Source organism: Eutrigla gurnardus (assembly GCF_963514095.1).
Source record: "Eutrigla gurnardus genome assembly, chromosome: 3".
NCBI lineage: Eukaryota > Metazoa > Chordata > Actinopteri > Perciformes > Triglidae > Eutrigla > Eutrigla gurnardus.
The window spans coordinates 18,516,566-18,543,717 of NC_139917.1; the positions used below are offsets into that span (position 1 = coordinate 18,516,566).

Below are 27,152 nucleotides of genomic sequence, written 5' to 3' on the forward strand. Positions count from 1 at the left end.
ATCTTTCTCTGTGCTCTTTAAGTTGAAGTGTGCAGGGCTCTGTTGGAAAAGGTGATGTCACACACTCACACAATTCACTACTGTTTAGCAAATATTAGGATTGCCGTTACAGCGCTGCAGAAGATGACTGCGACAAGTCGGCAGATTTAAAAAAAAACAAAACAGAAGAAAACAAAAGAAAAACACCCGACAAAGCCCCAAATCCCAAGAGATAAACGAAGCTAATCACAGTCTTACATTGGAAAGAAACCTCGTTCCCTTGCATACTGCGGTCACTTTCACACTCCTACACGCTTGACAGAGATCATTTCACCCGCCTCTTTGTTGCTTGAGCTGGTTATCTACGCTGCCGCAATAAAACCGTTTCATCTTCCTAAAATAACCGGAGCAGAAAAAAATACTGCATGTTCGCTGCTTGTGGGTTAAACCATTCACCCCGACAACTATTTCCCGAAACACTACTCCAGACTTGTCATAGAGTCTATTGGCATGAAATACGGTTACAGTCTTCATTGTTGCTAAATAACGAAGCGTCAGTTCAAGAGCCACTCGTGTTGCAGGTGTTCTCTCAACCAAACTTCAAACAAAAATACATGTTTAACACCAACTTGTGCTTCAGTGCTCCTGTGCTTCAGGTTAGTACAAGTGGATTCTTTGCTTACCGTCACTCAGGATGTCGCACTCCGAGTAGGAGACACACACACACACACACACACACACACACACACCCTTGCATACATGTTAGAACAAAGTACTAGTAAAAGAGAAAAAAAATGTTTTAAACGGATGAAAAATTAAATGTTGTTCCCATGTTGCATAAACATTTTTTTTAATACAGTATGTGCATCTTTTTTTTTTTAAACTGTGACTGAACAGTGCTTTTTTGTTTGATTATAATGTGCATACTGTGTCAGCAAGATTAGTCTCTTACAATTAAAACTACAGTTTACTGACCTGTATCTGATGGATTAAAGTATGACGGGGGGGAAAAATACAGAAATCATAATAAATTCATTTAAAATCATAAAGTTACTTTTGTTTTATATTTATAATGAAGAATGGAAGTTTGGTTTAAGAGGAGCATGCATGCAGTCTTCTGACAGTCATATGATCTGTCCCTTTTGAAAAGTGGTCCTTTTAACTCTCCTCAGAAATCTCCAGTATGTGTGTGCGTGTGCATACAGTGTTGATACACAAACACACTGCAGATGATTTCCCTCCTTGCCTCACTTTGACAGAGATAACTACCCAACTCTACTGGGAAACATGAGAAGGCAGAAACAGGAACGTGGCTTTTTCTTTTTCCATGTCCAGCTTACTACTACTACTCCTCCTCCTCTTCCTCCTCCTCCTCGTCATCATCCTCATCGTGGCAGTGAGTGATCTCCTGGGGGGTCTGGGGGAACAGGTTGGGAGGTTTGATCTCGCTGAAGGAGCGGGTCAGCTGGCTGCGTTTGCACTCCAGGTCCTTGCAGTCGCTGCAGTGGGTGCGGTTGCGTGTGGCCAGCGGCGACTCCGTGTCGATGTCCACGTGGGTGTGTTCCACCGTCGACTCATGCGGCATCTGGGGAGGAGGGAGGGAGGAAAGTGTGAGAAAACATCTTGGCGACACAAGCCGACGTACGGGAAAAGCCAGCTCTTTGTTCAACCAGCAGACTCACATTTACACTGTATCCACACATGGAGTTCCCCTTTAAGTGCGGTCCGGGACTCACCAGTACGTGTGCTGCTCTGAAGAGGTAGCTGAAGGGGTAGTACAGCAGGTTGATGAAGGAGGCTGCGTATAAGTCGGCGTAGCGCATCACTTGGGAGGCAAACAAGGTCTGTCTGGAGCCACTGCGGAAAAGGCTACCCATCATGCCGTAGCACATGTCCATGTCGTGGGTCACTTTCTAAAGAAGCCGAGAAGAAAAGACACTGGTGAGCCTGCAAAACCATGCCAAAAAATACAAGATATGTTCACTCACTTGGAACAGGATGTACTATCCTAACCCAGGAAACCCTGTTAAATATCTTTATCAGGGATGCTGATGTGGTTGTCAACTGATAGAACTGAACCAGCACTCACCTCAAAAACCACTGACAGAGTGGATCATTGTAAATGATTAGACTATAGTACATGCAAATCAAACAAATCAAACACACTGTATATGTGGGCATTGACTAGGTCGTCTCTAGGCAGCCAATGTGGACATGTGGACCCTTGTCGTCATAGAAACAGAGGTGATTAAGGCTGTACCTTGACTTTTCTCTGAATAGTGCTGATGTCCGGCCTCTCGTTGCTGCTGCTGTCCAGATGTCTGAGGAAGGACGGGGAGAAAGACGTGAAGGATGTGAGAGTGCGGGGGAGGAAATTGATATCAAGTGTGCTGAAAGGTGACGTGTCGAAGAGATGGTGCAGCGGCGAGCTATAAATAGCAGTGAACCTGGTTATCAGGCAGGCCTGCGAGAGCCGACCATTTCGACTTTACCCTATTGACCTAATTGTTCTCTCTCAAACACACTCTTGTCACTGCAGGGAGCAAAGAGCAGCAAAACCGGTGTAAGACACGTGGTGAGGAGGGACTTGGGGGGACATGTGAAGGGAGGGGAGTTCTTACTTGTAGAGTTCTGCCAAGAAAATGTCCAGGCCCTGCAGTTCCTCAAATAACGCTGGAAAAAACATGAGAAGAGGATGAATGTCACGTAGATTTAAAGTGATATACAGTGTTCTAGCATTAGTTAGCTCTAGTTATCTCTCTAAATATGAGTCAGCAATTTGACTGTGTACCTATTGATTATATGATCTTTATCATGTTTAGCTGATGTGCTAATCGTGTCTTTTTCTGTGGCTGCTGTTCTAGTTCAGGTCCCTGTAGTTACTCTGATGTCTAATGTGTTCGTCCACCGACTCACAGCTCTTGTCGGTCCACACGTGCAGCTCCTGGGCCAGCTCGGGTATGACCAGGAATGTCCTCCAGCCTTGACGTTTCTTGGACTTGAGGATGTCTCCGAATATGTGGTCTCCGATGTAGACTATGTCCTTGCCCTTTGCCCCCAGCAGGTCGCACACAATGTCTGAGGAACCTGAAGGAGCATGCCGATCCATTTAAATGAGCTGAAATGCTGCTACGCAATTAAACCCTAGGGCAAAGAATGAATGGCTGAAGGGAAATTAGAGTCTCACCTCCAGAGTAGACTATGCCATGATGCAGAGGTCCTGTGTAGGTTCCTATCTTTAAACGCCCTGTTGCCTGAAATGAAGAACACATGCGTCAGATGGCACAATCATAGAGTCACAGTTTTTTTTTAAAAAAAGCTGAGATGCAACACATCAGGATACGTCGGCGTGCACACATGCAGTAAACCATTCAGTAACGTCTTCTGTCTGAGGATTCATCGCCTGCTCACCGTATCCACTTGTCTGAGCACCGTACCCTCGCCGAAGAACAGCGGCTTCCTGGCGTCCACCAGGATCAGATCAAAGTAGGACTGCCAAGGCCGGTGGGAGGTACCGGGCTGGATGCAAACACAGAAAGTCACACGTTCATAAAGGAGCACAAGATGTGTGTTTCACCTGCACACAGAAAACACAGTGCGATCAAAGGGAAGGAGGGAAAAGGTTATATTTTACCTTCGGGCCGTGGGGAAAGTCAAACAGGTAGTTCATGATTTTCTGTAGGAACACAACGTACAGACTGACAGTCAAACCAAACGCAGCGGTGTTTAGAGTCAACAGACCAAAAATCATCATGATCTGTCTTACCACCGCATGCCTGTACTCACATCAGTGTATTTGTAGTCACTGTTGGTAGCCAAGAAAACCTTGGCTACTTCATTCATTCTGCTGAGGAGAAGAGGCAGCTTACCCTGGTGGGAACAGGGGAGAAGAAAAAGAAGGAAAAAGGCTGACGCTTTAAGCTTCTTTACAAACCAGTCTCTCAAGAGTGTGTGTGTGTGTGTGTGTGTGTGCACTTGTGTGGGTGGGCGACCTAGATGAATACGAACTACTTACATCTCTCACTACATATTTCTCCAAGTTCTCCACAGTCTTCTCCTTCAGAGTACCCTGGGAGACACGGGAGAAAACACTGAAAATCTCGAGTCAAATTAATTACACAGTTTGCAAAATACTACTAAGTTAGGCATCAATAGCAGTTTATTTCATTCAGTAACAGTTAAGCAACAGTCACACGTGAGGACTTGTAGTATTTAGTGGCTCTTTTTTTTAAAAGCTGGATGTGTAAGAGTAAAGAGCAGCAGAGTGATGACTAAGCAAGATTTTTAAGCAAGATAAAAAAAGCCGCCCCGTCACGAGATGGACTCTGGTTTGTTTCGTGATAGCAAAGCAGATGACAGCAGACATCGTATGTCATTTTTGGTATAATACAAATGCCAAACTATTAGGGCTGTTCGATTTTGGCCAAAAATAAAATCCAGATTTTCTTCTCTCAAAATCCGATTTTCAATTAGGATTATTTTGTGAAATGAGAAAAGGCAAAGAAATTAGATCAAATATGCCGTTTTTTATTGAACATTTTGCAAATAATTTCCCCATTGGGATTTGAGTGCAAACCTTGCTCTTATTAAAAAAAAATCCCTCAAGGGATTAATATAAAGAACAATTTATGAACTTTTGCCATCTGGCTTTGCTCCATGTTATCTTCTCGTAGATCTCTTGTAAACAAAAAAAAACAAAAAAAGAAACAATCCCTTTGGGATTAAGATAAAAACCTCACTTTCACATGTATCTTAAGGTGTGTCCATTAAACAAAAATAAATGAATAAAGTGCAGAACTTTAACTTAACTAAAAAATCGATTTTACGATTTTCACGTTTTTAACATCGTCCGAACTACATAATCGCGATTACGATTTAAAAACGATTAATTGAACAGGCCTACAAACTATTAAATCCGTCTAAATCTAAAAAGCCAGGTTTCCATCAACACTGAGCATATTCATGCCCATTCATGTGAAGCACTAAGCACACATCACGCCAGTTCACCAAGTGACACACTGAGGGGTAAAAAACCCCAACCCCAGAAGATGTCTCACCTTGAAGTGGACCCAGTCGACGGCGTCGCGGACGTCCTGGAACATGCTCTTGTAGGACATGAAGAGGTCGCCGTTTTTGAAGCCGGTCTCACAGCTGTGGGAGAGGAGCAGAGACGCACACGTACACAGCCGTCGGACAGGCCACAGCTTTACAGAAGGTTTTCAAAAACATGACATTTGTTTTTTGTTTGCTTTTAAATGGGATAGCCTTCCCTTGTTGGAGGGGTCCCCAGCCAAACAGGAAAGCATTCTCCCCCTAAAAGACCAACAACCAGGTTTCAGAGGACAAAGGACATGCAGCCATTCCAGATTACATCCTCAACAGATTTACAGGCCATTTGTTTTTATCTCCTTACAACTTAAAGATTATTGTATAGCGATACCAAGATGTCATCCTCTTTAAAGAGTTAGTGAGAACATTGTTCATTCATATCTCATTCAGATAAGATTCCCATGCTTTTTTTTTTACAATTAGTAGAGGAGATTAACAAATCACTGTTATCGAAAAATGTGGGGTCTTTTGACTGTACTCCTGTTTGATTTCCATTTTAAAACAATTAGCTTAGATTAGCGGTTGAGACACCTGGAACCCTCCCATGCTGCAGGGCTTGCTGTTGACCCAGTTTGGCTTGCAACTGTCTTTGTGTCACCATGCGGTGCCCAGAAACTTGTTGCGTGATGGATAGCGCTACTAGTTATAGCCCGTTACCTTGTGTATCTGTCACAGTTGGAGAAGAAATCCACAAGACAGGCAAAGAGGTAGGTCTCTGTGAAGGAAACAGAAACACCAGGAGAAGTCATCAGTAACGAAGCAACTCGATCACACTTCTGTCTTCAAACGGCAGGTAGAGGTTTCTGCTCGGACCTCCCATAATGCACTGTGATATTCAGCTTTTAATCGGGGTTTCTTCCTTGTTTAATTTCTCGTTATAAGTCCCATGGACGGCGTTCTCCTCTGTGCTCAGAGACCTTACCTGGCAGATTGAAGAGTGTGTTAAGGATATAAAAGCGCTCTGTGTCATCTCTCTGGATGAACTTGTTTGGGTACCGTTCACGTATCTCAGGGCTGGGAAAAGAGAAAAGGCAAAGAACGAAGATGAATTTGTTTTTGCGCTCACACAAATGTAGATAACGCCAGGGAAATATACAAGATTGACATACAGCGTGATTATTTACTCACCCTCGGAGGAAGTTGAATCCGTGGACACAGACCAGAATGTTACCGTATGCGTCAACCTTCAACAGGTTTCCATACATGGTATCAAACACAAGGCCCCTGAAAGTCGGAGGAAATTCATGTTTGCATAAGTCCACAAATCTTATCTCTTGATCATAACGTCTGTCATTTTAAATGCTATCGTTTGTGATGTGATTAAAATGATTATTAGTATAGACGGAGAGGTATTTTCCCAGAGTGTCTTATTTTTCCCAGAGCCCTGCTTGACATCCTAGATCTATCCTAGGAGGTTACATCCTCCAAGGGACTCATGATGAGGCAATAAAAGAAGCAGTTGGCCAACGTCATCATCATCGTGTCCGTGTGGCGGCGTGTGATTGGTCTGACCTGGTGGGGAAGGACGGGTCGTAGACGAAGCTGAGCAGCTCCTGGGGGTAACCGATGGAAACCAGGCGCTCCACTGTGAGCTCAAAACCTAGCGACTCGTACTCCGGCGACTTGTACACTAGAAATGAAACATAAACACACACACAGTTTACTCAACTTACCCCAACTGAGGAGCACAACACATGTGATGCCACAGTGCACTTTGGTGTGCAATCTCACACAAAGTGCAAGGTCGACGTTTAAAGCGGTGGTGCCGTGCTACTTGCAAGTTATTGAATTGTTTTTAGTCCTGGCTTACTCAGCCGATTATTCGGAAGATTTGCTCTATAGTTAGTCACTGTTAGTCACTGTCAAGGGAATTAGAGCAGACCATTAGTCGATTAATACATGAGTCGCTAGACAATTCATCTACAGGAAATTTGATGGTGAATAATTATGTTAATCAAAGCAAAAATGGCAACCATTGTTTGATTTCAGCCTTAAAAAAGTGAGTTTTTTTCCTGCTTTTCTCTGTTTTAAGTCATCGTCATTTCAATATATTTAGGCTTGGGATTGTTGGTCGGACAAAATACACTATTTTTTCACTATTTTATTTTTTTTACACAATGAATTGATGGATCTGAAAAATAACCTAACAACATATTAACAGATAATGAAAATAACCAACTGTGTCAACCATCCAATATTTTTGCGACATTGATGTTGAGGTATTTGCTTAAAAACATAATGATTTCCATATCTCCCAGAACCCCACCACCCGCTTAACAGTGGCGCACATGTAAAACTTCCATAGACACTGTATTGTGTATACAGATGAGGAACATGGCATGTTGTTGACGCTGTGATTACACAACAAACAACGTTACATTGGTGACATAGAGTGGTGGAGCTCACTCGTGTTACGCAACACCTACATGAGACTTCTCTAAGGCCTCTTCCATTGAGTCTGTGGTGTTGTCTCAGTATTTTGACATGTTCTCACTCCCCCGTCATCGCCCCCCCCCCCCTTCACACAGACTCGTTGCCCTTCTCTCTTCTCACCATCAACAAGGGCCTCTATGTTCTGCACGCAAATCCACAAAGAAACAGGATCAGGCGTGAAAATGAAAAGTCCCTCAACCTTCAGCAGCCGCTCTAATGAGCCCTGCTGAGAGTGGCGACGAGCCCCCACCCCTGTCACTAACTGAGCCAGATATTTACCAAAGGCAGGGGACGGTGCTTGAAAAAAAAAAAGAAAAAAAAAAAAAAAGCAGATTGATGCTGGTCTCAGAATAGGCTGTCAGAGGATTGAAATGCTATGTGACACTGGGAAAAGAATATGTCAGATGTTATAAATACGATGGGAGAATGCACTTGTGTTGTTGCCTGCTTTCTACACTCCCAGTTGGGCGGCGGAAGGACCCTGGAGGGGGAAGAAATACTGCCTGATGAAGCTTGGATAGAGGACAGTTAGTGGGGGAACAGCACTACAGGACAAACAGGAAAACATCTGTGTCCTACTCTGCAAAACGCATCAGTGTACACACTTGCGTCTAATACTGGGTTACACAAGGAAGCGTAATGGATATGCACAGAGTTGCACAGAGTTACAGGAAAAGCTGGAGTTCAGTAAAGCTTTGTCCTTCTGTTAAGACCCCCTCTGTAAGCCTGTTTCTGCATTATAATCACGTAACCTCTCACAGTTCAATCCCCCTCCATCACCCCCCGTGGAGGTCTCCCAGCAAACTGAGGGTTTTGGCCTTGTGCCCAGAGCAGTAGTGTACACCACCTAATTGCCTCTCCTCCTCCACGTCACCCCCCCTTATTAGTCATTAGGCATGGGATGATAGCCCAAACACTTCATGTCACCGTTATCCTGGCCGTGTGATTCACAATATAGTCCTGTCATTCATCAAAGCAAATATGGCAACCATTATTTGAGTCAAGTTAGGACTTTTAAGTACCACAAAACTTGGTTTCACACCTCAGGTATGTTTCTGTTACATTAAATGCCGTATTTCAATCAGGAAAAGTTAGGGGTTAGGGGTGAAAGCATAGTTAGTTGTTATTTATTAAGAGTTTCAAACTCAGTGAATATGCTTTTTTCATTCAGATGCCACTAAATCTGACAGAAAAACATGACATCACCTTTTTCATCTGAGCCCTGCACCCCACCCTGAGCCCAGACCGGCAAGAAGAGCACAGAGAAAAACACAAATACAGAAAATCTCTCATGTGACGTCACCAAAACGGTTCTTGACAGGCTTTTAACGAAACCCACCACAGTCGCAAATCACATCAGCTGATTTTTGTGACCTTAATGACAAGGAAACCATTTTACTTCGTCAACTTAGTTAACGAGCACCTCTTAAAAGAAAATCCACACAGACACATGACACCCGTAGCCCGAAGTGTGTCCCTTTCAAAGGTAATTCTAGACGCCCGTCACTCTTTCACACGTTTCAAGGCTTGAGCAGAGGTCTGAAGTTATTTGTATCCGTTTTTTCCATGAAAGCCACACTGGGAACCGTGGAAAGTTGCATATTTCAGTTAATGAGGCATCTGAGAAAATATTGTCAACATATGTTAGAGAAAAGGATGAGGGTCATTTGTGTGCATACCGGAACATATTGTGTTATTGTTGCTCGGAGTGTCCTTGACTTTCTTGCATTTCTGTTTTATATGGGTCTTTGCCCCCCCCCCCCCTCGCTGTAAGCTAACCCCTTCTCATATTTCTCATGCTGTCAGTATGCACACGCACACTCATGGACACACTCATGGACACACTCATGGACACACACACACACGTAAACATCTACTTAGAAGTGGGGCGAGAAGCGGCCTTAGCTCCACAGATCTGTTACCTTGATGAGGTTGTTGCCAGTTAATTATACCCCCGCTGCTCCAATTGCTGAAGTGTGCGGTGTCTCTCCAGTTAGGAGGCTAGGTCAGCTTAGACCTAAATGTAATGCCCCCCCTCTCACACACAAGGTAAACAACCTGCACCCTTCTACTAATAGACCGCTAAACCCAAATCCTATAAAGTGTCTTAATTTATCCGTGGCCACTTATACGCAAATGTAGGCCCTTGCCACAAATTTATGACACCATCAAACATATTGTGGAAAAAAGGAGAGAACTTAAGCGCAGCCTCGGGGACCTACATTCCAGCCAAAATCTGTTGGAAAAACTAGGACAAAACTCTGTGCTGCTCTCAATGCAATCTGGGTTTAATTGTGTGTTTGAGCAACATTTTCTGCAGGCTACTATGTACTCCTGTTCGGAGCACGGAGAATAGATGACACAATGTTGATTTAGCTTGCAGTCTTATAAAATATTGCAAAATGTGTGATGTATACGCATGCACTGCGATAGTTGTAGTTTGATCTTTACGTGTCTGGCTGATTCACTTTTAGCAAAAGTGCATCACAGCACAGCAGCCGTGTCCTAGCTGTCGTCTTGCATAGATATCAGCCTTCACCTCTTGGACTTGATAAGGTGGCAAATAAACATATTGCTCAAATGTCAATGTTGAATAAGATTTCTGTTTATACGTTTTTCGAGTTCTTTTACAACACCATCGCAATGAACTGTGTAACGTGACTGAACAATAGGAGTGGCTAAAATAGATAAAATCCCAGTATATGGACTACCAATATCACATTGGTTATACAGTTGGTTATTGGTTAAAATAACAACAGATATGCCTGGATTTGCTCTTGCAAATGAAATATCCAACGAATTAGGATACATAACTTAAATTAACTCCTCCCAGCCAATCAGGAACCATGCTAGATGTTTTCCTACCTCATACAACTCTTACTCATACAACTTGAACCACCTTTAACACCCCCTAAACAAATACTCCAGTGACACTCTGACACTACCAGCCCCCTGGACTTGATAGAGTACCCCTGTGATCAAGACCTGCACACCCACCAAACGACACACGATAGCCACGCTTCCAGTAAACATTAACGCTAGGTTATGAGCGCCCACAAAGAGAGTCATGTCAACAGCTGAGCGTCTGTAAAATCTCCTGCAGTCTGAAGAGGGATCGGGGTACAGAGCCAGAGAGGGACTACGAGTGATCCCTGTTCCCAAGGGAGCCATCACTGCTGAACTCGACAAACAAACGTGACCTGCTTTTCAAAGTCAATGAGGATATATTTATAGAGACGGTAAGACCAAAAACTGGAGCTGAGTCACAGAGCAAAGAGGCATGAAAAATCGGGATAATTTCATCCAGCAACAGGTCAGTAGGATTCGACTGAGTGCCAGGCGGAGATGCTTAGCGTTTTTGTTATATTTAAAGTGCCGTAGACTTTAAAACTCATCCATCAGGTGAAAGGACAATCAATGACAAGAGATGTGACTTTCACAGATTCCAAAGGTGATGAATCAGAAAGTCACTCAAAATCCAAACGTACCGTGGCATGAACGAAATATTATCTCTTCTTTTTTTAATCAATGCATCTTTTTTTTGATGAATGAATTTGTTGCAACTCTGAACCATTTAATCAGTCTGGACATTTGCTCTTTGGACAAGTCTACATTATTAATATGACAACAGGAAGGACAATCCATACAGTAGAGCGTAGGGCTACTACTGATTAGTTTAATTACCATTTAGCATCTCAATCTTCACATTTAACAGATTGTGACCAAACCAGCAAATTATTTGCATTCTTCCATCATCCTTACTTTCATAAAAAGATAAAACAAGACAAAGCAACATTTTTTTTCAGCAGCAGTGATGATTTGTGTATTGAACTTACCTGCTAAAGTGTAATCCATGTCAAAGCCAAAGCATTTAATCTTCTCCATTGCCAAGCTTCTGTTGACAAACACTCTGGAGGAAACAAGTTGAGGTAAATGTTTTAGTTGCAATGCAATGTCCAACAATAAGATCAGCATTTATTCTGGCAGACTCAAAAGGTGCTGTGTCACTCACTGAATGGACCTATTATAACCCTGATTGTGGGCTCAAATAATAGGTCTATTCAGTATCAATAAAACGCTGGTAATGTGAAAATGCACCAAAAACATTGCTACAACTCAATAAGCCAATTGCACACACAATGAAGTAGCTTGAAAGCTGTAAGATGTTTAATTTGATTTGATATGGACATCACAGTGGCATTAGATTTGTAACATACATTTACACACTGTGTTTAGCATTTTTCTGCCAACGACAACAACAGTCGCATTCAATGTCGGGCTTGTTGAACCAATATAAACCCAACATGGTGCTGCGTCGAGCATTATTTAATCATCTGGAATCAATCAAATCAAATTTGTATAAGTTTTAACCTATGTTTTTATTAAATAATGGTTACTCAAGCACAAAGTGTGGTAGTTTTACAACTATTAAAGAGAGATAGCCCATTTAACTTTAGGCTTACTATTAAGCGAGGACAACCACATGAGGGAAGCCGCTTGTGTTACAATAAGGGTGGTAATTCTCAGGGATTAGGAAACATTGCTTAGGAAAAACTAAATGATAGATATCAAGGCAAAGATAATCTGTGACTGTAACGATTCATTCGATGCATCGATGAATCGATTGTCAGTCCTATAGATTCTACTAAATCTTCTAAAATAAATAAATAGAATGAATCGTTTTGGCTTCACCAAAAATCTTTATAAATGCATTTTATCGTATTAATTTTTAATTATGATTAATGTTTTAATACGTTTAAGACACTCTCTCCCCTGCCAGCAAAATGTTAAAAATAACTGAGCATTACATTTTTGTATTCAGCATAAAATATTACTACTTTTTTATAGAATAAATATGTTAAATGAGTAATTCTGTGGTCTGTTTATTTTTTCACCTTTCAGAAGAATACAGATAGTCTAACTCGCATTATTGCATGTTTATTTAATGGATATAGAATTTTGGTTACAATTTACAGAATTGAATCGAATTGTAACAACAACAAAAAATTGTCCTTGAATCAACAACTACTGTATCGTTAATCGAATCGCTGTGAAGCCAAAGATTCACACCCCTAGTGGTGACAATATCTGAAAATACTGAATCTCACAAGACTGTACTTAACAATGCCTTAATTTGAGAGACCAAATATATATTTTTTTGTATTTTACATCAATATATAATTTGAAATATTTCAATTAACCATGCATCAGAAACTCACGGTTCCAACTAAAACAGTGCCATATAATTACGCAAGACTAAACTGGGTAACAAGAAACTACATGTCTTGAGTTCGGTTGCTGATGAAACCACCGAACACAAGAAACTACATGTCTTGAGTTCGGTTGCTGATGAAACCACCGAACACAAGAAACTACATGTCTTGAGTTCGGTTGCTGATGAAACCACCGAACACAAGAAACTACATGTCTTGAGTTCGGTTGCTGATGAAACCACAGGAAGTTTACAAAACCCTCAACCAGGGGATGGTGAAACCCCACAGACTCAGCTCTGAGCACAGTCTTCCAGGAAACATGCAGCTACACTGTGCTGACCCATAAATCAATCAGGACACACTGGGGGTCCACAGCAGTCACAGTGATAGGCATTGTTTACATAGCCTGGTTGACAGGACTTCCACAGAAAAGACTCATGCCACTCCACTGGCACAGACCTACATATCTTATCCTCGGCATCTGTGACAGTTGCTAGATATCTCTCCACACTGGTCAATATTTAGTCAGGCTAGAAATAAGATATAAATCTGCTTCAGGGAAACATGTCACACTGAAAGAGAAACAAGGTTACATCAATCTCTCCCCGAGCACATTGACGTGATACGAAACAGAAACTTATCTTCTCGTTAATCTGTGACAATGACTCTCTCATCTTCTCCAATCCCCACATCAAACTGTGAAATACCTGGCGGCTGATCCATAGTGAACAAGCTCCCACTTAGATGTTAGTCCAGCAGACGACTGGCGATGCATTCTGTGCGAAATTAAACCTCAGTTTGACTCTCCGACCTGCTCCAGCTACAACAGGACAGCCACAAACAATGCACACCCCCCTCTCACTCTCTCTCCCTCTCTTTGCTTTCTTGCCATTCAGACATTTTCTGACTTGTTGCAAAAATGATTGTGGCCGTTCCGCGTCATTCTCTGTTGTTGGGTTGCTGTCAGTCGGGGGGTTGTTGTTGTGCAGCATGATGTTTGTGCGCCCTCAAAGACATCCAGAACAATCACAAGTCCGGTGGAATCAAGCAAACCCCTGCTGCCCCGGAGCAACAGCTGCTTACCATGCTGAGATCCGGTTCAATCTGAGATCTGGTACTTCAAGAATAAAGTCTCCAAGGTCACCATGGGTGTCAGATCTTTTCCATTTTATGTTTTATTACACATGGATGTATTTTATGGAAATGAAAACAGGCAATTGACTACCTGATTGTCAAGTCAAAAGCTCAGACACCAAAAATGAAGAAAACACAATCAGGCTAGCAAGGAAATAATCAGTCATATGATCCAAGAAAAACAAGTTCAGATGAGTGACTTCAAATCCAAAACCCTTAAATCTTCCATTTAATAATACATAATTGTATTGATTATTATTTATCTAGGTATTTAGTTGCTTTAAAAGTATAAATCTGATGGCTTTAGTCAGATTCCTTAGAATAAAGTCTGACTACAGCAGAGGTTCACCTCAATACAAACATGTACTACTATTGTCAGTGTTTCTCAGCATTGAGCGAGCACGGACGTTTCACAGAGAGGGATTTAAATCTAAACCTGTTCTATTTCACACACGACCTCTGGCTCAATGCATGTGGGAAGTGCAGTAAAGGACGGCCATAAATCATAACATAGGTGAGATCATGCCTCTCCCATGCTCGCCCACATTGACTGGGTGGGGCGGCTTCATTACCAGAGACTTTGGTCCTGCTGACAACACCATTGCCTCAAATATCCCACATGGGCCTCACCACACCGCGCCCACGACAGAATCCCTTAACAACTCATAACTCCATCTCGGCGTCAGCTGTGCGACAATCAAACAGATTTTTTCCATTGCCCTCTAATCTCACACAGACAGTAATTCGGCTCCCTGAGATAGAAGGTTTATCTGTACTGTTGCAGAGTCGTAAGTCCCCTGCTATGCGACACACAGCTCACTGTCAGGCTGCATAGTTTCAGCTGAGCTCTTACTTTAAAGGAATGGACTTTGTCTATTGTGAACATACTGTCATGAGATAATGTCATGTCTTGTGACTCTGCACTGTCTGTTTTATCTGTTTTTCAAATGAATTTTTCTTGTAAAAACAAAAAACAACTAAAACATAATGACATCTTCAATGGCCTCTAATGTTTTACGAGAATGGCAAAGCCACAAATCATTTAATTAAACAGAACTACTGTCACAAGAACAGTGTCTTAGCGAGTTCAACCCCACCTTTGTACCTTTGCACGTTGGATTGTCTGCATGTGTGTGGGTGGAGATCAGAGCGCCTGCAGAACTAGCAGATGAGGGTTTCACAGACCCTGAGAGCCTTGTGTGTTATATAATGATGTGAAAGAACAGATGAGTGGACGTGCACTGAACATTGAACTGCAGTGCACGTTTTATTACTAAAAGCCTCCTTGCATGAGCCTCCCAGTGAGGATGACAACAGGGCGTTTCCACTCGACAGGTATAAGAACAAGGAAGTCTATCTATAAAACTCTCCTATTGTGGGAGTGAATAACACAACTATGTATAAAAACAATACGATAAACAGTAAATGTGCTGGGTAACGTTATGGCTTCAGGCAAACTACAAGCTTTGGGTTCATGCACTCACTCCCGGGACCTCAGGTGCCCGGTGAGGTTTTCATAAAGCAGAGGGGAATTTTGCGCAAGAGTCGAAAAACCACACCCAGATCACGGTTGACTGTGTGAACCAGCAAAACCTGAATTATATAAGTGTCATGACCTGATGAGGCTCTTCCTATTACTCTAAATGTCCTTGATGGTTAGATTGGTGATAGGGGAAGAACGGAGCGCAGCGGACCCGACTCCATCAAGGCATTAATGGTCCCAGTCGTGATTTTAATAATGTATAATGTCCATTTTTATCTTCCTCCATGAGATTACAGATACTATGACTTTATTGCCTACATTTCTGCATGGAAATTACATGGCTGACATGTCAATCTTTGAAGCTGGAATATGAGCTATTTTGTACCGAGTCTGATTAACCATGTAAGAAACATTTAACTTCCAAAGAAGAGTCCTGTTGCAGAAGCAGTTTATCCACATTTGGGATTTGTTGTATTGATTTTGAGATTTTGACAAATTCATCTTTTTTTTAAGATTGCAAACTTGTGTGAGCTGACTATTAATCACAAATGTCTTCAAAGTAAAAGTCTCTGTGACTGTTATTTGCGTTTCACTGTAACTTATATTCACAGCTCAAGAGGAGGCTGCTCATAAAACATGGATGTAGTTTCAGGTCATCAGAAATGTGCATCGCATCTCCGCAGCGTGTTCCTCACCTGTGGTACGGATCTCTTCTGTATTTTTTCATTGTCAGTCCGTCCATGTTGGCAGGCAAGTCCGCATAGTTCTGCAGTCTGTCGCTCCATGAAGTTGTCATCTTTAAAAGGTTTCAGTGTCTGGGGAGAAGGAAAAGCAGCACATTTGGAGGGGCTCAATTTGAAAAATATGAGGTCAAAGACAAACAGGACCCAATGCTATTATTTCAGAAGGCGTTTACTTAATATGAGCAACTGAGCTTTATCGTTCTTTTCTTTGCAACACAAATGGTACAGCAGATAAGCTAAACAATCGGTCAAATCTGGACAGTTTGTACCTCTTGGGTCATACTTTGGAAAAATCCCATTAGCCATGTAAATTTAAAAATGGAATGCTGCCATTTTCAAAAACGGCTGTCTGCATTTTGTTCGTTTTTTTTTCAATTTCAATGTTAATTTTGATGATTCTGGTGTTGAATGATAATTTTATATCTCCGTCTGCCATTTACTCAAAATAAAACAGTAACGTGAAAAATATGCATATAGATAACAGTTTATTATCTTATTTTTTAATCTTATTATTATCTTTTGGTTACTACTGTACATACTATTTATACTGCGTAGCATACAACATGTAAAATGCAGTCATTAAACATTAAATAACATAACATTTAATTCCATTGGAATCCAGTATCAACTGTTCTGTTAGAGAAAATACATACGCATAATCATGTAACCTATGCTCCGGGTTAGAACGGAGCCTGACCTTTACATCTGCAGCTACACAGTGATATGCAAGCAAGAAGACAAAAGTGGTAGCATTTCCACAGTATTCAAATTTGCATTCACACTTGGTTAGTTGCTGGCAACTTTTTGCAATTAAAAAAGTAAAAGGGATCAAGTTTTTCCAAAAGCTTCACGTTGGCTTCATCTCTATTTTGGTAGATACTGGCTGAGCTTGGCTTGTTGAGTCAAAAACAATCAAGAGTCCATTGATGGCTTGAAAGAGAGGCACATTGTAGCAATCACGGTGTAGTCATTATGTTTTCTTGGATGATATATTGATGGTGATTTGAAAGCTTCCTTTGTCTCCTTTTGACAAAAGACAACATTTACTCCAGTGAGTTTACATTGGAGATGGCACTGGAAATGCATGTCCATCTTTATGACCACTTTTTATAGCAGAAAGTGGGTACAGGTATAGAAATCTTGAGATGACGGTTAGAAAGCAAGATCCTTCATAATGTACAATTAGTTGCCCCAAATTTCTGGGTTGGAACTGGCAGCCATCTCAGAAAAGTAGCAGCCATCTTGATATTTGTGTGGCTAATGGAATGTATTAAAAGAACAATATCTAAGGAGTATTTGTACCAATATTAGTACCTCTGTCCACCTGTGACAGACTTTCCTGTAGAAATATTACACGTATCTATTTATTTTTTTAATATATGTGCTGTGCTCAACGTAAGAAGATATAAATCACACAAAAGATCCAGTTTAATCATCATTAATCAGTTTGGGGGTTTCCTGTGGTGTGCTGGAACTGCAAATAGAGGTCATGGTGGGGGAGCGGAGGATGGGTCAGGGGGGACACACTCTATATGAGAGGTCAGCGGGTGGGGCCACTGAGTTCATTTAGGAGACAGGGCAAATTATTGGAATCCATCTTGGTCTGTCTAATGCACCATATTATGATGGTGGAGCCTGGCACATAAACATCCCGTCTCACTAACAAGGCAGAGTAAAAAAAAAACTAAGCTATGATTGAGACTGGCTCAAAAGTTGATGAAACAATCTCTGAAATTTTTGCTAAAAGGAAAAAAGAAAGAAAAAAAAGATTGAGAAAAAAAGCTGAATTTCTTTAATTAAATTAATGGAATCCATAAGCTACATTTTCATCACAAGTGTTACTAGTATTGTACAGAACAATTTGCATTTCACAATTTCTGGTCGGTGCTGTGTTCAGAAGTTCACTGGAAGTTTGGCTTGTAGTTTTTTGTCACGTGACTATTTGCCTCAGCCGACTCAATCTTGGCTTCCTATTTGCGCTGAGGAGCTCAACGTTTAATGTTTTTTTTTAAGGATCTAGTTCGTGCAAATGTTAGATTGTCTTCGAAATTTCAAACGAGACGTGTAAAATAATGTATTTTTGATCAACTATCCCAATTTTAAGCAAATCATTTGGTTGCTTTTTGAGACGGAACCGTTCGTCAGACATGATGCGTTCGAGGAACATCGGGAAGTTGAGTATCTAAAGAGAATCTCTGTTTTTACCACTTCTGGCTATGATCAATGGTGCATTTTTCACAGGCGCCGGTGTGTTTTGAGGTTCGGGGGGGTGGTCATATATCACACTAACAGACCAAATAGGCGAGCCCCAAGAAGAAAAACAACAATCTATGGACACCCTAATGAATTTCTGCCTTAGTGGAAGGTGAGTCTTGTGAGGTTGTGTTTTTTGACACTATTCTATCACTGTCTATCTGTGCTGCAGGATAGAAAAGGCAGAGGGGGTAGGCTTGCTTTCTTGTTATTGGTGGCAGCACAAAAGCAAGTGAGGCATATTGAGGCAGTAGTGAATTGTCAACAACCACAGCTATAGAGAAGGGGAAAGCTTTGCAGGAGAGTAAACACAACCTTCCAATATTGTTTTGTTCCTGGATTCTGATATTATAAGATAATTGGAACATGTTCGTAAGGAATAACACAGTTAGCAAAAGCGTAAACCTATTTTTTCAGTTTCTAATCCGAATGCATGTTTGTTATTTCCACATAACGCCTTTATGACACCGTGGCTCGTTGTGTGAACCGGGTCCACTGGGGTCTGAAGGGAGCTGTGGCTTGGGAAAGATTCACAGCCAAGCAGTAAGAAACCCCGCACGACTGCAAACATCAACTGAAAACAACAAGGTAATAACACAACTTGTAACGGGCTTTGTTGCCCCGGGTCGACGATCGTCTCGGACAACACTGCACCTAACGCTAACTGTCACTCATTTTAGGATGACATTACAATGCTTGAGCATTACCTTCGGCTTTATGGGGAAACAAACTGCGAACGCCGGGAGATTATCTTCAGCTCACTTAGTGTAAAAGTGTCTTTATAAGCTAGCAGCGAGGAAAACCCCCTTGTTCGCGGGGGATAACGTACCCAACAGCGTCCGGTTATTCGCTGAAGCGTCAAAGCTAGCTAACAGCCCGCTCCGGCGAGCCTCTGTCGGGCTCTTCTTTCACCTGACATTGCCGAAGAAAGGACAGCCAAAAAGTGATTCGGGGGGGCAAAGCTAACGCGTTAGCAGGCTTTTGACGCAAAAGCGAAAAGCCACACAGCGTCGTCTCCAGATTTCCCTGCGCTTAGCCGCGTTAACGTTACTGTACTCACCTCTGAGTTCCCGGATAAAACAACTGCACCGTCAGTGAGTCTGAGCATGCGCCCTGCGTCTCCCGTGTAAAAGTCTGGAGAACGGTCGCTAGTGTGTTTTTTTTTTTTTCTTCTTTCTGTCTTCACTGTAAAAAAGCCAGGCAGCAGATGAGCGGTGCTGCTAAGCCTGCTCTTTGCTGTTGTCTCTCTATCACTCGCTCTCCCCCTCACTCTCTCTCTCTGCCTGTGCTAACAGCTGTTGTTGTGAGACGTTCAGGGGGCGCTGTTTATCTGTCTATAAAGAGGAGGCGGGACTATGTGTCGTCGTGGCACTGAAACGTGACACCTCTTGCGGTCTTGCAACTGTCATCAGTATATGCAACGAGGTAGAGACGCCTTGACGGGTTGCATCCGTTTTTTTATGGTGGCAAACTTCGGTAATCTACTCAATTCGAAACTGGCGTAATGTTATACAACTTAACAACAGCAAGCACATTGTCAAGATACGTTGTCTGATGTTTGCTCGCTGCATTCACAACTGTTCAGGCGCTGATATGCATCTGATAGCATTGTGCCCTGTGATGGATATCATCAGCGGTGGAAGAAATACTCAGATCCTTCACTTAAGTAAAAGTGCGGAAAATACAGCAGTGTAAACACACTCTGCAAAACCCTGCATTTATTATCATCAAAATATAAATACATAAAAGTACTTGTTCTGCAGGAAATATGCCCCTGTGACTGATGTTTTATTATTTATGACATACTGTTGCAATCATTGCATACATAGCATTTTACTCTAGTTTCTGGTCGAGGTGGATGTAGTTTATTACTGATTAGTAATCAGTAATAAACTACATAATCAGTGATTACCAACCTAGGAGTCAGGCCCTTACATAACAAACGTGGAAACCTTTATTGGAGTTTATTGGGTGTGCATATTATCTTATCTGATACTTTTTTTTTTTATTATCTTTTGATAGATATGTATTTCTTTTACTTTCATTATTTGCAAACCATGTCTAAATATGTTTATTGTTTAATTATGATTGTCTATTTGTATCTGTGAAATGTATGCAACATTCAATAAAATATAGTTTAAAAATAAAACACTGTATAGTATTTTATGCAAACAAAAGTACAGTACTCTGAAATGCAGTGGAGGGGAAGTATGAATCAATAAAAGTCAATAAAATGGAAATATTTGAGTAAATTACCTCAGAATTATACTAAATGTTGTTAGTCAGTTCCACCTCTGGATATTGAACAATTACAGTGAGGCACGTGAGTCTCTTCCAGCCTGGTTTCCTTATAAATTAAGTTCCCACACATCAAAACTTTGTAAATGAATCAAACAGTACATTGTCCTGCCTCACTTTTCTTAAATTAAGTATACAAAGAGCTGAAAGTATGTTCACCCTTTAGATTTTAGGTCAGCCTGAGTCCTGAGGCAAATCTCCACTTGGCTGCGACAGTATTTCATTTATGGCTTCCAAGATTTCCACAGCACAAAGTCAAAAAGGAATTTCTATTGATAATCTAGGGAATACACGTTTTTTTTATTGACATTGTGATTATATCTGCATGCCTCTTTTTCCACAAGCGTATTTACTTTGGCTTGCAGGGCAACATTCTCTTGTTTCAGACTCTGAATCATTGTTTGATATCAGCACCAATTTCAAGAAAAGGGCAGAAAATATCTCCAGGGCAATTAAGGGGCCTCTCTGGGTCTCATGTTAGTACATGCTGCATTAATATCTTGATTTGGCACCATGCTTCCTTTTTGGGAGAATCACTATCCCCCATCTATCAGTTCACCAGTTGATCCATGATCAATTCACCTGAACATCCAGCAGCGACCAGGCTGTATTCACTATTATAGCACTATTATAACAACCAAGTCCAAGTGGACCTAAAATACAGTGCTGCAATTTGACGACAGAGGGCAGCAAAGGCCTGTCAGTGGGATGCTATGTCGCTCAAACTCAGCACCAAAGAAAGCTGAAACGATCTTAACGCTACATGCAGAATAAATACTCACTATCAATCAAGATCTTGACTCTTAACTCCAAAGAGCAACCTCAAGGCCAACAATATGACATAGGATGAAGGTTGTCGCAGCATGAACAAACTCATATTGATTTAAAAGCTCTCTCTCCTCTGTCCTTCCACAAAGTACATTTTCTCGCCTCGTTATCACTTCAGACGTGTGAGACGACGAGGCACCAAACACACCTGGCCTTTCACTTTAAACCAACTATGTTGATTTGTGGAGAATGTTGTCGGACACTGTAGACAGTGTCGCTGCAATGTTGTGATCTTGTCAGCTGCTAGTTGCAACTACAGCCGACAAATACAACTTTTCAAGTGTAACATCATTGTTCTGCCTAAAAATCACGTGTGAGTTTTATGTAAACTTGGATATAGGGCGGGTTGGGGTTCTTTGAAAGATACTTGTTTTTTTTATTTGTATTTTTTTCTGGACAGGCTACCCCAACACCAAAAGCTAAATAATTGTTTCTAGGAGAATAACTATTATTTATTTCTGTTTAAAGTAAATGTGCAACAAGCGACCAAACACTGACGCACCACTGCGCCAAAAAATAAAAAAATGGACAGTTCCATCTTCTCCACACAAAGAACATATGGACCACTTATTGCAGATGCATTTATATATTTAATAAATTATTTATATTTATAGGCTATTATTGTTGAGGAAATTCACATCGCCCAATATTCAGCAGTGGTTATATACACATTGGGCTACCTGGGTCACGTGGAACGAACGAGTCGGGACGTTACCGTGGGGCATTCGTGAGTGACTGGGTTGGTCCCCCTATATAAAGAAGAAGCGCCCACTGCTCTGCTCTCTCTCCATTCAAGCCAAGATGAGCTACGGATCTGATGCCTTCTCCTCCTCCTCCTCCTACCGGAAGATTTTCGGGGAGTCTCCCCGTTATGCGTCTCCGTCGCGCACAACGAGCAGCGCGTTCTCCCGGGGAGGCTACCGGTCCTCATCCGTATCCCGGAGCAACGTTTCCTCCCTGGGCTCGTACAGCAGAAAGTCCGGCCGCTTGCCCCTGGAGAACTTCGACCTGACGCAGAGCAACGTCCTCAACAATGAGTTCAAGATCGTCCGCACCAATGAGAAGGAGCAGATGCAAGGGCTCAACGACCGCTTCGCGGTGTTCATCGACAAAGTGCGCAACTTGGAGCAGCACAACAAAGTGCTGGAGACGGAGTTGAGCGCCCTGCGTCAGCGGCAGACCGAGCCGTCCCGCCTGGCCGAGCTCTACCAGCAGGAGATCCGCGAGCTGCGCTCACAGCTCGAGGAGATCAACGGCGAGAAGTCCCAGCTCGTCATCGAGAGGGACTGCATCGAAGACGACCTGCAGAAGCTGCGGGGCAAATACGAAGAGGAGTACCGCGCCCGCGAGGACGCGGAGGCCACCCTCAAGGGGTTTAAGAAGGATGTGGACGACGCCACCATGGTGCGCCTGGACCTGGAGAAGAAGGTGGAGTCCCTGCTGGACGAGATCAACTTCCTCAGGAAGGTGCACGAAGAGGAGGTGGTCGAGCTGACGGAGATGATGAACGCCGCGCAGGTGTCCGTGGAGATGGAGGTGGCCAAGCCGGACCTCACCTCCGCCCTCAAGGAGATCCGAGGCCAGTACGAGTCCATGGCGTCCAAGAACCTGCAGTCCGCCGAGGAGTGGTACAAGACCAAGTTCGCCGACTTGTCCGAGCAGGCAACCCGCAGCAATGACGCCATCCGCGCCGGCAGGGAGGAACTCCAGGAGTTCAGGAGGCAGCTGCAGTCCAAGACCATCGAGATAGAGAGTCTTAGGGGAACCAACGAGTCTCTGGAAAAGCAGCTCCGGGAGATGGAGGAGAGGAACAACGTGGAGATCGGAAACTACCAGGTAATCACATTTTAATGGCTTGTTAACCGCGTATCTAAATCATATAATCAACCTCTCTTTCAGTCCTGAAAGTTCATTTAAATGGTAATGAATCCAGTGTATGAGCAATAACAATATGTGTAGCAGCTGAGCTCTGTCCTTGGTGCTGAAACTCCTTCCCCTGGGAGCGCCCGCTCAGCAGCTGCATCTGACAACGCCCACTGATGTATGTGCTCAGTTCTTCACGGCTCCCAGCTGAGATGTGCGTTTTCAAGACAAACATTTCACCGCATTTGGCTCATAAATTAATCAAATTCGATAGAAAACAAGCAGGCTAAAAATCGGACAGACAGAGGTCTTTGTCTGGACACTGCATTTATTCCTCTGCAAGAAATGCACTCACAGACTATTGTACTTTTTAAAAAATCTTGAAGCCTAATGTTTTTATTTGTCTGATTATCCTCAGGATAACATGGTAGAGCTGGAGAATGATCTGAGGGCCACGAAGAGCGAAATGGCTCGTCACCTGAGGGAGTACCAGGATCTGCTGAATGTCAAGATGGCGCTGGATATTGAAATTGCAGCTTACAGGTTGGTTTCTCTCTCAAAGATCACTCACACATTAATATGATAACCTCTATAAAAAGGAATCTAAAAACACTACGATACAAGCATAACGTAGGAGGGAACTTTTCACCCTTTTGACAATGCTGCTACTCGTTGCTATCCTGTCTTACCTCCATCGTCTTGGCTGCAGGAAACTCCTGGAAGGGGAGGAGACTCGCATCGGGACAGGCATCAGCTATCCCGGCTCCTCCATGAGCACAAGCTTGGGCCAAGGCTACAACTACCAGAGCCGTATGTACACCAGCTCCAGCAAGGGCTCCAAGAGGGAGGGCAAGGAGGAGGACCAGCAGAGCAAGTCTGCAGGCAAGGTGTCCCAGCGTGAAGTCTATGAGGAGACCGTGGTCACCACCACCAAGAAGATGGAGAGGCAGCCAGAAGCCGGCGACGTTCCCACCACTCAGAAAAACTAAGAGCCCGCTGTAAGCTTGTTCTTTGACCCTTTGACCCTGCAAACCCATACCTCTTTACAGTTCCCACGCTAAAACAAACCCAGAGCCTTTACATTACATTAGATTACAGTGAATTGTTGGATGTGTGGGCTCTAGAGTTTGTTTTACGTGGGTTTATCTTTCCTTGTCCCCACATGTGACCCCCCCGAAGGAAATCTATTATAACTCTACTGTTACCGTCACTCTATACAAAACCACAGCGCATATGTGCCCCCCATCCCCCCTCCCTTCTCTTTCACACACTCAACATCAAACAATAACAAGCACTGTAGGTAGCATCACATACAGAAGTATGGTCCTTCAAAATATACTATTCAACTGGTCCGTTGCACTTTGGGCTGATGGTTTATCAATATGAGAACCTGAAACACGGTAGATAATAACTCGGGTCATTCACTACTACCACAAGCCGTGAGATACCGTCGACACATTCCAATGGAAGCATGTGTTTGCATCCACTTATACAATACAAAAAAAAGCACATAGTCTACAGCTGAAGGAAACCAGCCAAGATAAACAATAATGTATGATATTGTACTGCTGAGCCATTATTTAGAGTTTCCTCAAAATGGAGTTCATAAGCAAAACGTGTCCTCGCACAACTTTTTTGACCCCGGTTTATCAGCTCTGCATGATCAACGGCGTGGAAGATTCTCCTCTTCCAGCTCCTTTTGAACTTCCTGGTGAAGTTTCATTCTCAAGAGTGGATCCTCTCGTAGCTATTTGAATGAGATTTGAAGCGAGCAAGAGAACAAATGTAGTAATCAGGCAGAATTTGCATGGTGTATGTAGATGTCATGCTTGCATGGAATCATTCAACACAATTTCATCGTTAAAGGCCGGCTCAGGCCTTTTCACCATCAATGCCGAGCGTCATCACAACACTCATTAATAACTGTAATAGACATGCGCTTGTTAGCCTGTAGGCTATGTTGTATAACTTTTACCGCAGAATGTAACTTAGGCAGGCGTCGATGCTATGAAGATAAGAAGTGAAAATCCGCTTTGAGGCACTTATATAGGGATGCCAAAATGTGCTATAGAGGACAAATGGAAAAGTTAAACAAAAACACCGTTATCAGCTAATATGATAAGAAAGAGGAAATGATCGTTCCCTCGAAAACAGTCAATCAATTCAGTCGATCAAATACTGATTGACGCTTTAGCACATATGTGCAAGCTTCTCTATGATCTGGTTGCGATGAATCATATTCAACACCATTTCCCATGTGCCATCCATGATGCTGGAAACATACTAGAGCCCCAGAATTCATACCATACCACTCCGCCAGAAGAAAAACAATGCCATCAACTGTCAAAATGCATCACAACTTCAGTCGCAAACTGTCACATCACACTGTGTTTCGAAATAACTCGACCTTTCTCTGTACAGCTGTGGCCATGACTGGATAAAACGTCTGTTGTAGTACAAACCTCACTGCTAGAAATCTCTCAGTATGAGCGGCGTGTAGCTTGCTTTTTCTGCTCGTGCACTGCCAACTTTCACACAGCTCATTCTCCTGCTGCTGGCCGACGGCGGCCCACACCCTGACAAACTGCACTTACAACGAAAACACACAAAAAAAAAACCTACTGATTGTACAGCAGACTGCTCCGAAGTGGCTTTCCTGTTGTTTTACTTGAGGCGTGTGATACCTATCTTAGTACTGTAGTGAGTTACTATGTGTCGCCACACAGTGGCCTGTTATCATGAGTTAATCCGAAAGTTAGGCATTTTGTTTTATAGATGACTGCATTCCGGTGTAAAGCAGAAGAAATGTCCGAGAACTTACAAACATAAGCGCCATTTTATAGTGTACAGCTATAACAAATGGATGATTGGTTCATGGTTGCAAATGTCAAACCTACCACTGCACTGCCAAACTTTTCTAAGCGCACATGCAAAACCGCTTCATAGAAAGAAAAAAAAAACTGAAAATACAGCACCGATACAAAAATCAACAATCAAGACTTAGCCATAGAAGAAATAACTGTAGGATGCAAAATGCCTTAAAACACCAGCAGCTTTTTTCTGGCCATGTGTGTGATGTGTATGCTTCTGTTCAGTGGGGTGTTTAATCATTGTTGTCTCTCTATTAGAGCTACCATGACAACAAACGCATAGGGATCGAATGTAGTTGACATGCTATTCTCTTTACTGTTATTACTATGTATTGCTGTATGACACCGTATATATATCAATAAAGACTTGACATCATTGAGGCTGAAAATGATTTAATTGTGTTTATTTTATATGCATCCACGTTTAGTGGTCTAGAAACAACTCGAGTACTGTACTTAAGGACTATCCTGTCCTGAGGTACTTGTACTTTACGGTACTATTTCTATTTTATGCTACTCCATTACTTTCCAGAGTGGGAAATGCTGAATATACATTCATTTGGTGTCTATTTATTTTGCAGATTCAAGTTAATAGTACAAAATCTAATTCAATAAATAAACAAGGCAATGTTATAGTGCAATATTATAGGTTAATATAAGAGAGAAGTGACTGATTTCCAGCCTCAACACAGGAGATGTACACATTAATGCATTCAATGTGACTTAATAATAATAGGAATAGGACAGGAGACATATAGGAGACAATATTCACATTATTCTAGTATGAGCACATGATTATTACTATTACTAGAACTATTCTACTGTGTGGTCAACAGGTTAACCCAATCTAAGTGGGGAGTTTTCTTTCCGTTGCAAACTTGATGCAACAAATGCATAAAAAATGTTGGTTCAATGTTGATTGCCAATGTTGCAACATAAATATACT

At 42.3% G+C, this 27,152-nt stretch overlaps 2 protein-coding genes across 4 annotated transcripts; one reads left to right on the forward strand and one right to left on the reverse strand.

Moving 5' to 3' along the window:
• On the reverse strand, positions 1-19,634 carry nt5c2b (5'-nucleotidase, cytosolic IIb). Of its 3 annotated transcripts, XM_084006661.1 has the most exons (18): positions 19,408-19,634; positions 16,047-16,166; positions 11,358-11,431; positions 6,601-6,718; positions 6,217-6,312; positions 6,011-6,102; positions 5,746-5,803; positions 5,037-5,130; positions 3,995-4,048; positions 3,766-3,849; positions 3,614-3,655; positions 3,391-3,498; positions 3,167-3,233; positions 2,896-3,066; positions 2,601-2,652; positions 2,240-2,300; positions 1,716-1,892; positions 1-1,564 (listed from the first exon to the last, which is right to left on the reverse strand). In XM_084006661.1, exons 2-18 carry the CDS (start codon positions 16,145-16,147, stop codon positions 1,325-1,327), a joined length of 1,689 nt encoding a protein of 562 aa, XP_083862787.1. In that variant the 5' UTR covers positions 16,148-16,166; positions 19,408-19,634; the 3' UTR covers positions 1-1,324. The 3 variants fall into 3 exon arrangements, with proteins under 3 accessions (XP_083862787.1, XP_083862788.1, XP_083862789.1); XM_084006662.1 differs by lacking the exons at positions 11,358-11,431; positions 19,408-19,634 and having other exon boundaries at positions 16,047-16,087; XM_084006663.1 differs by lacking the exons at positions 6,011-6,102; positions 6,217-6,312; positions 6,601-6,718; ... (1 more) ...; positions 16,047-16,166; positions 19,408-19,634 and having other exon boundaries at positions 5,037-5,292.
• Positions 19,635-22,259: 2,625 nt separating this feature from the next.
• On the forward strand, positions 22,260-26,580 carry inab (internexin neuronal intermediate filament protein, alpha b). The gene is made up of 3 exons (XM_084004013.1): positions 22,260-23,309; positions 23,755-23,879; positions 24,046-26,580. The coding sequence occupies exons 1-3, from the start codon at positions 22,275-22,277 to the stop codon at positions 24,323-24,325; spliced, it is 1,440 nt and encodes a 479-aa protein (XP_083860139.1). The 5' UTR covers positions 22,260-22,274; the 3' UTR covers positions 24,326-26,580.
• Positions 26,581-27,152: the final 572 nt, after the last annotated feature.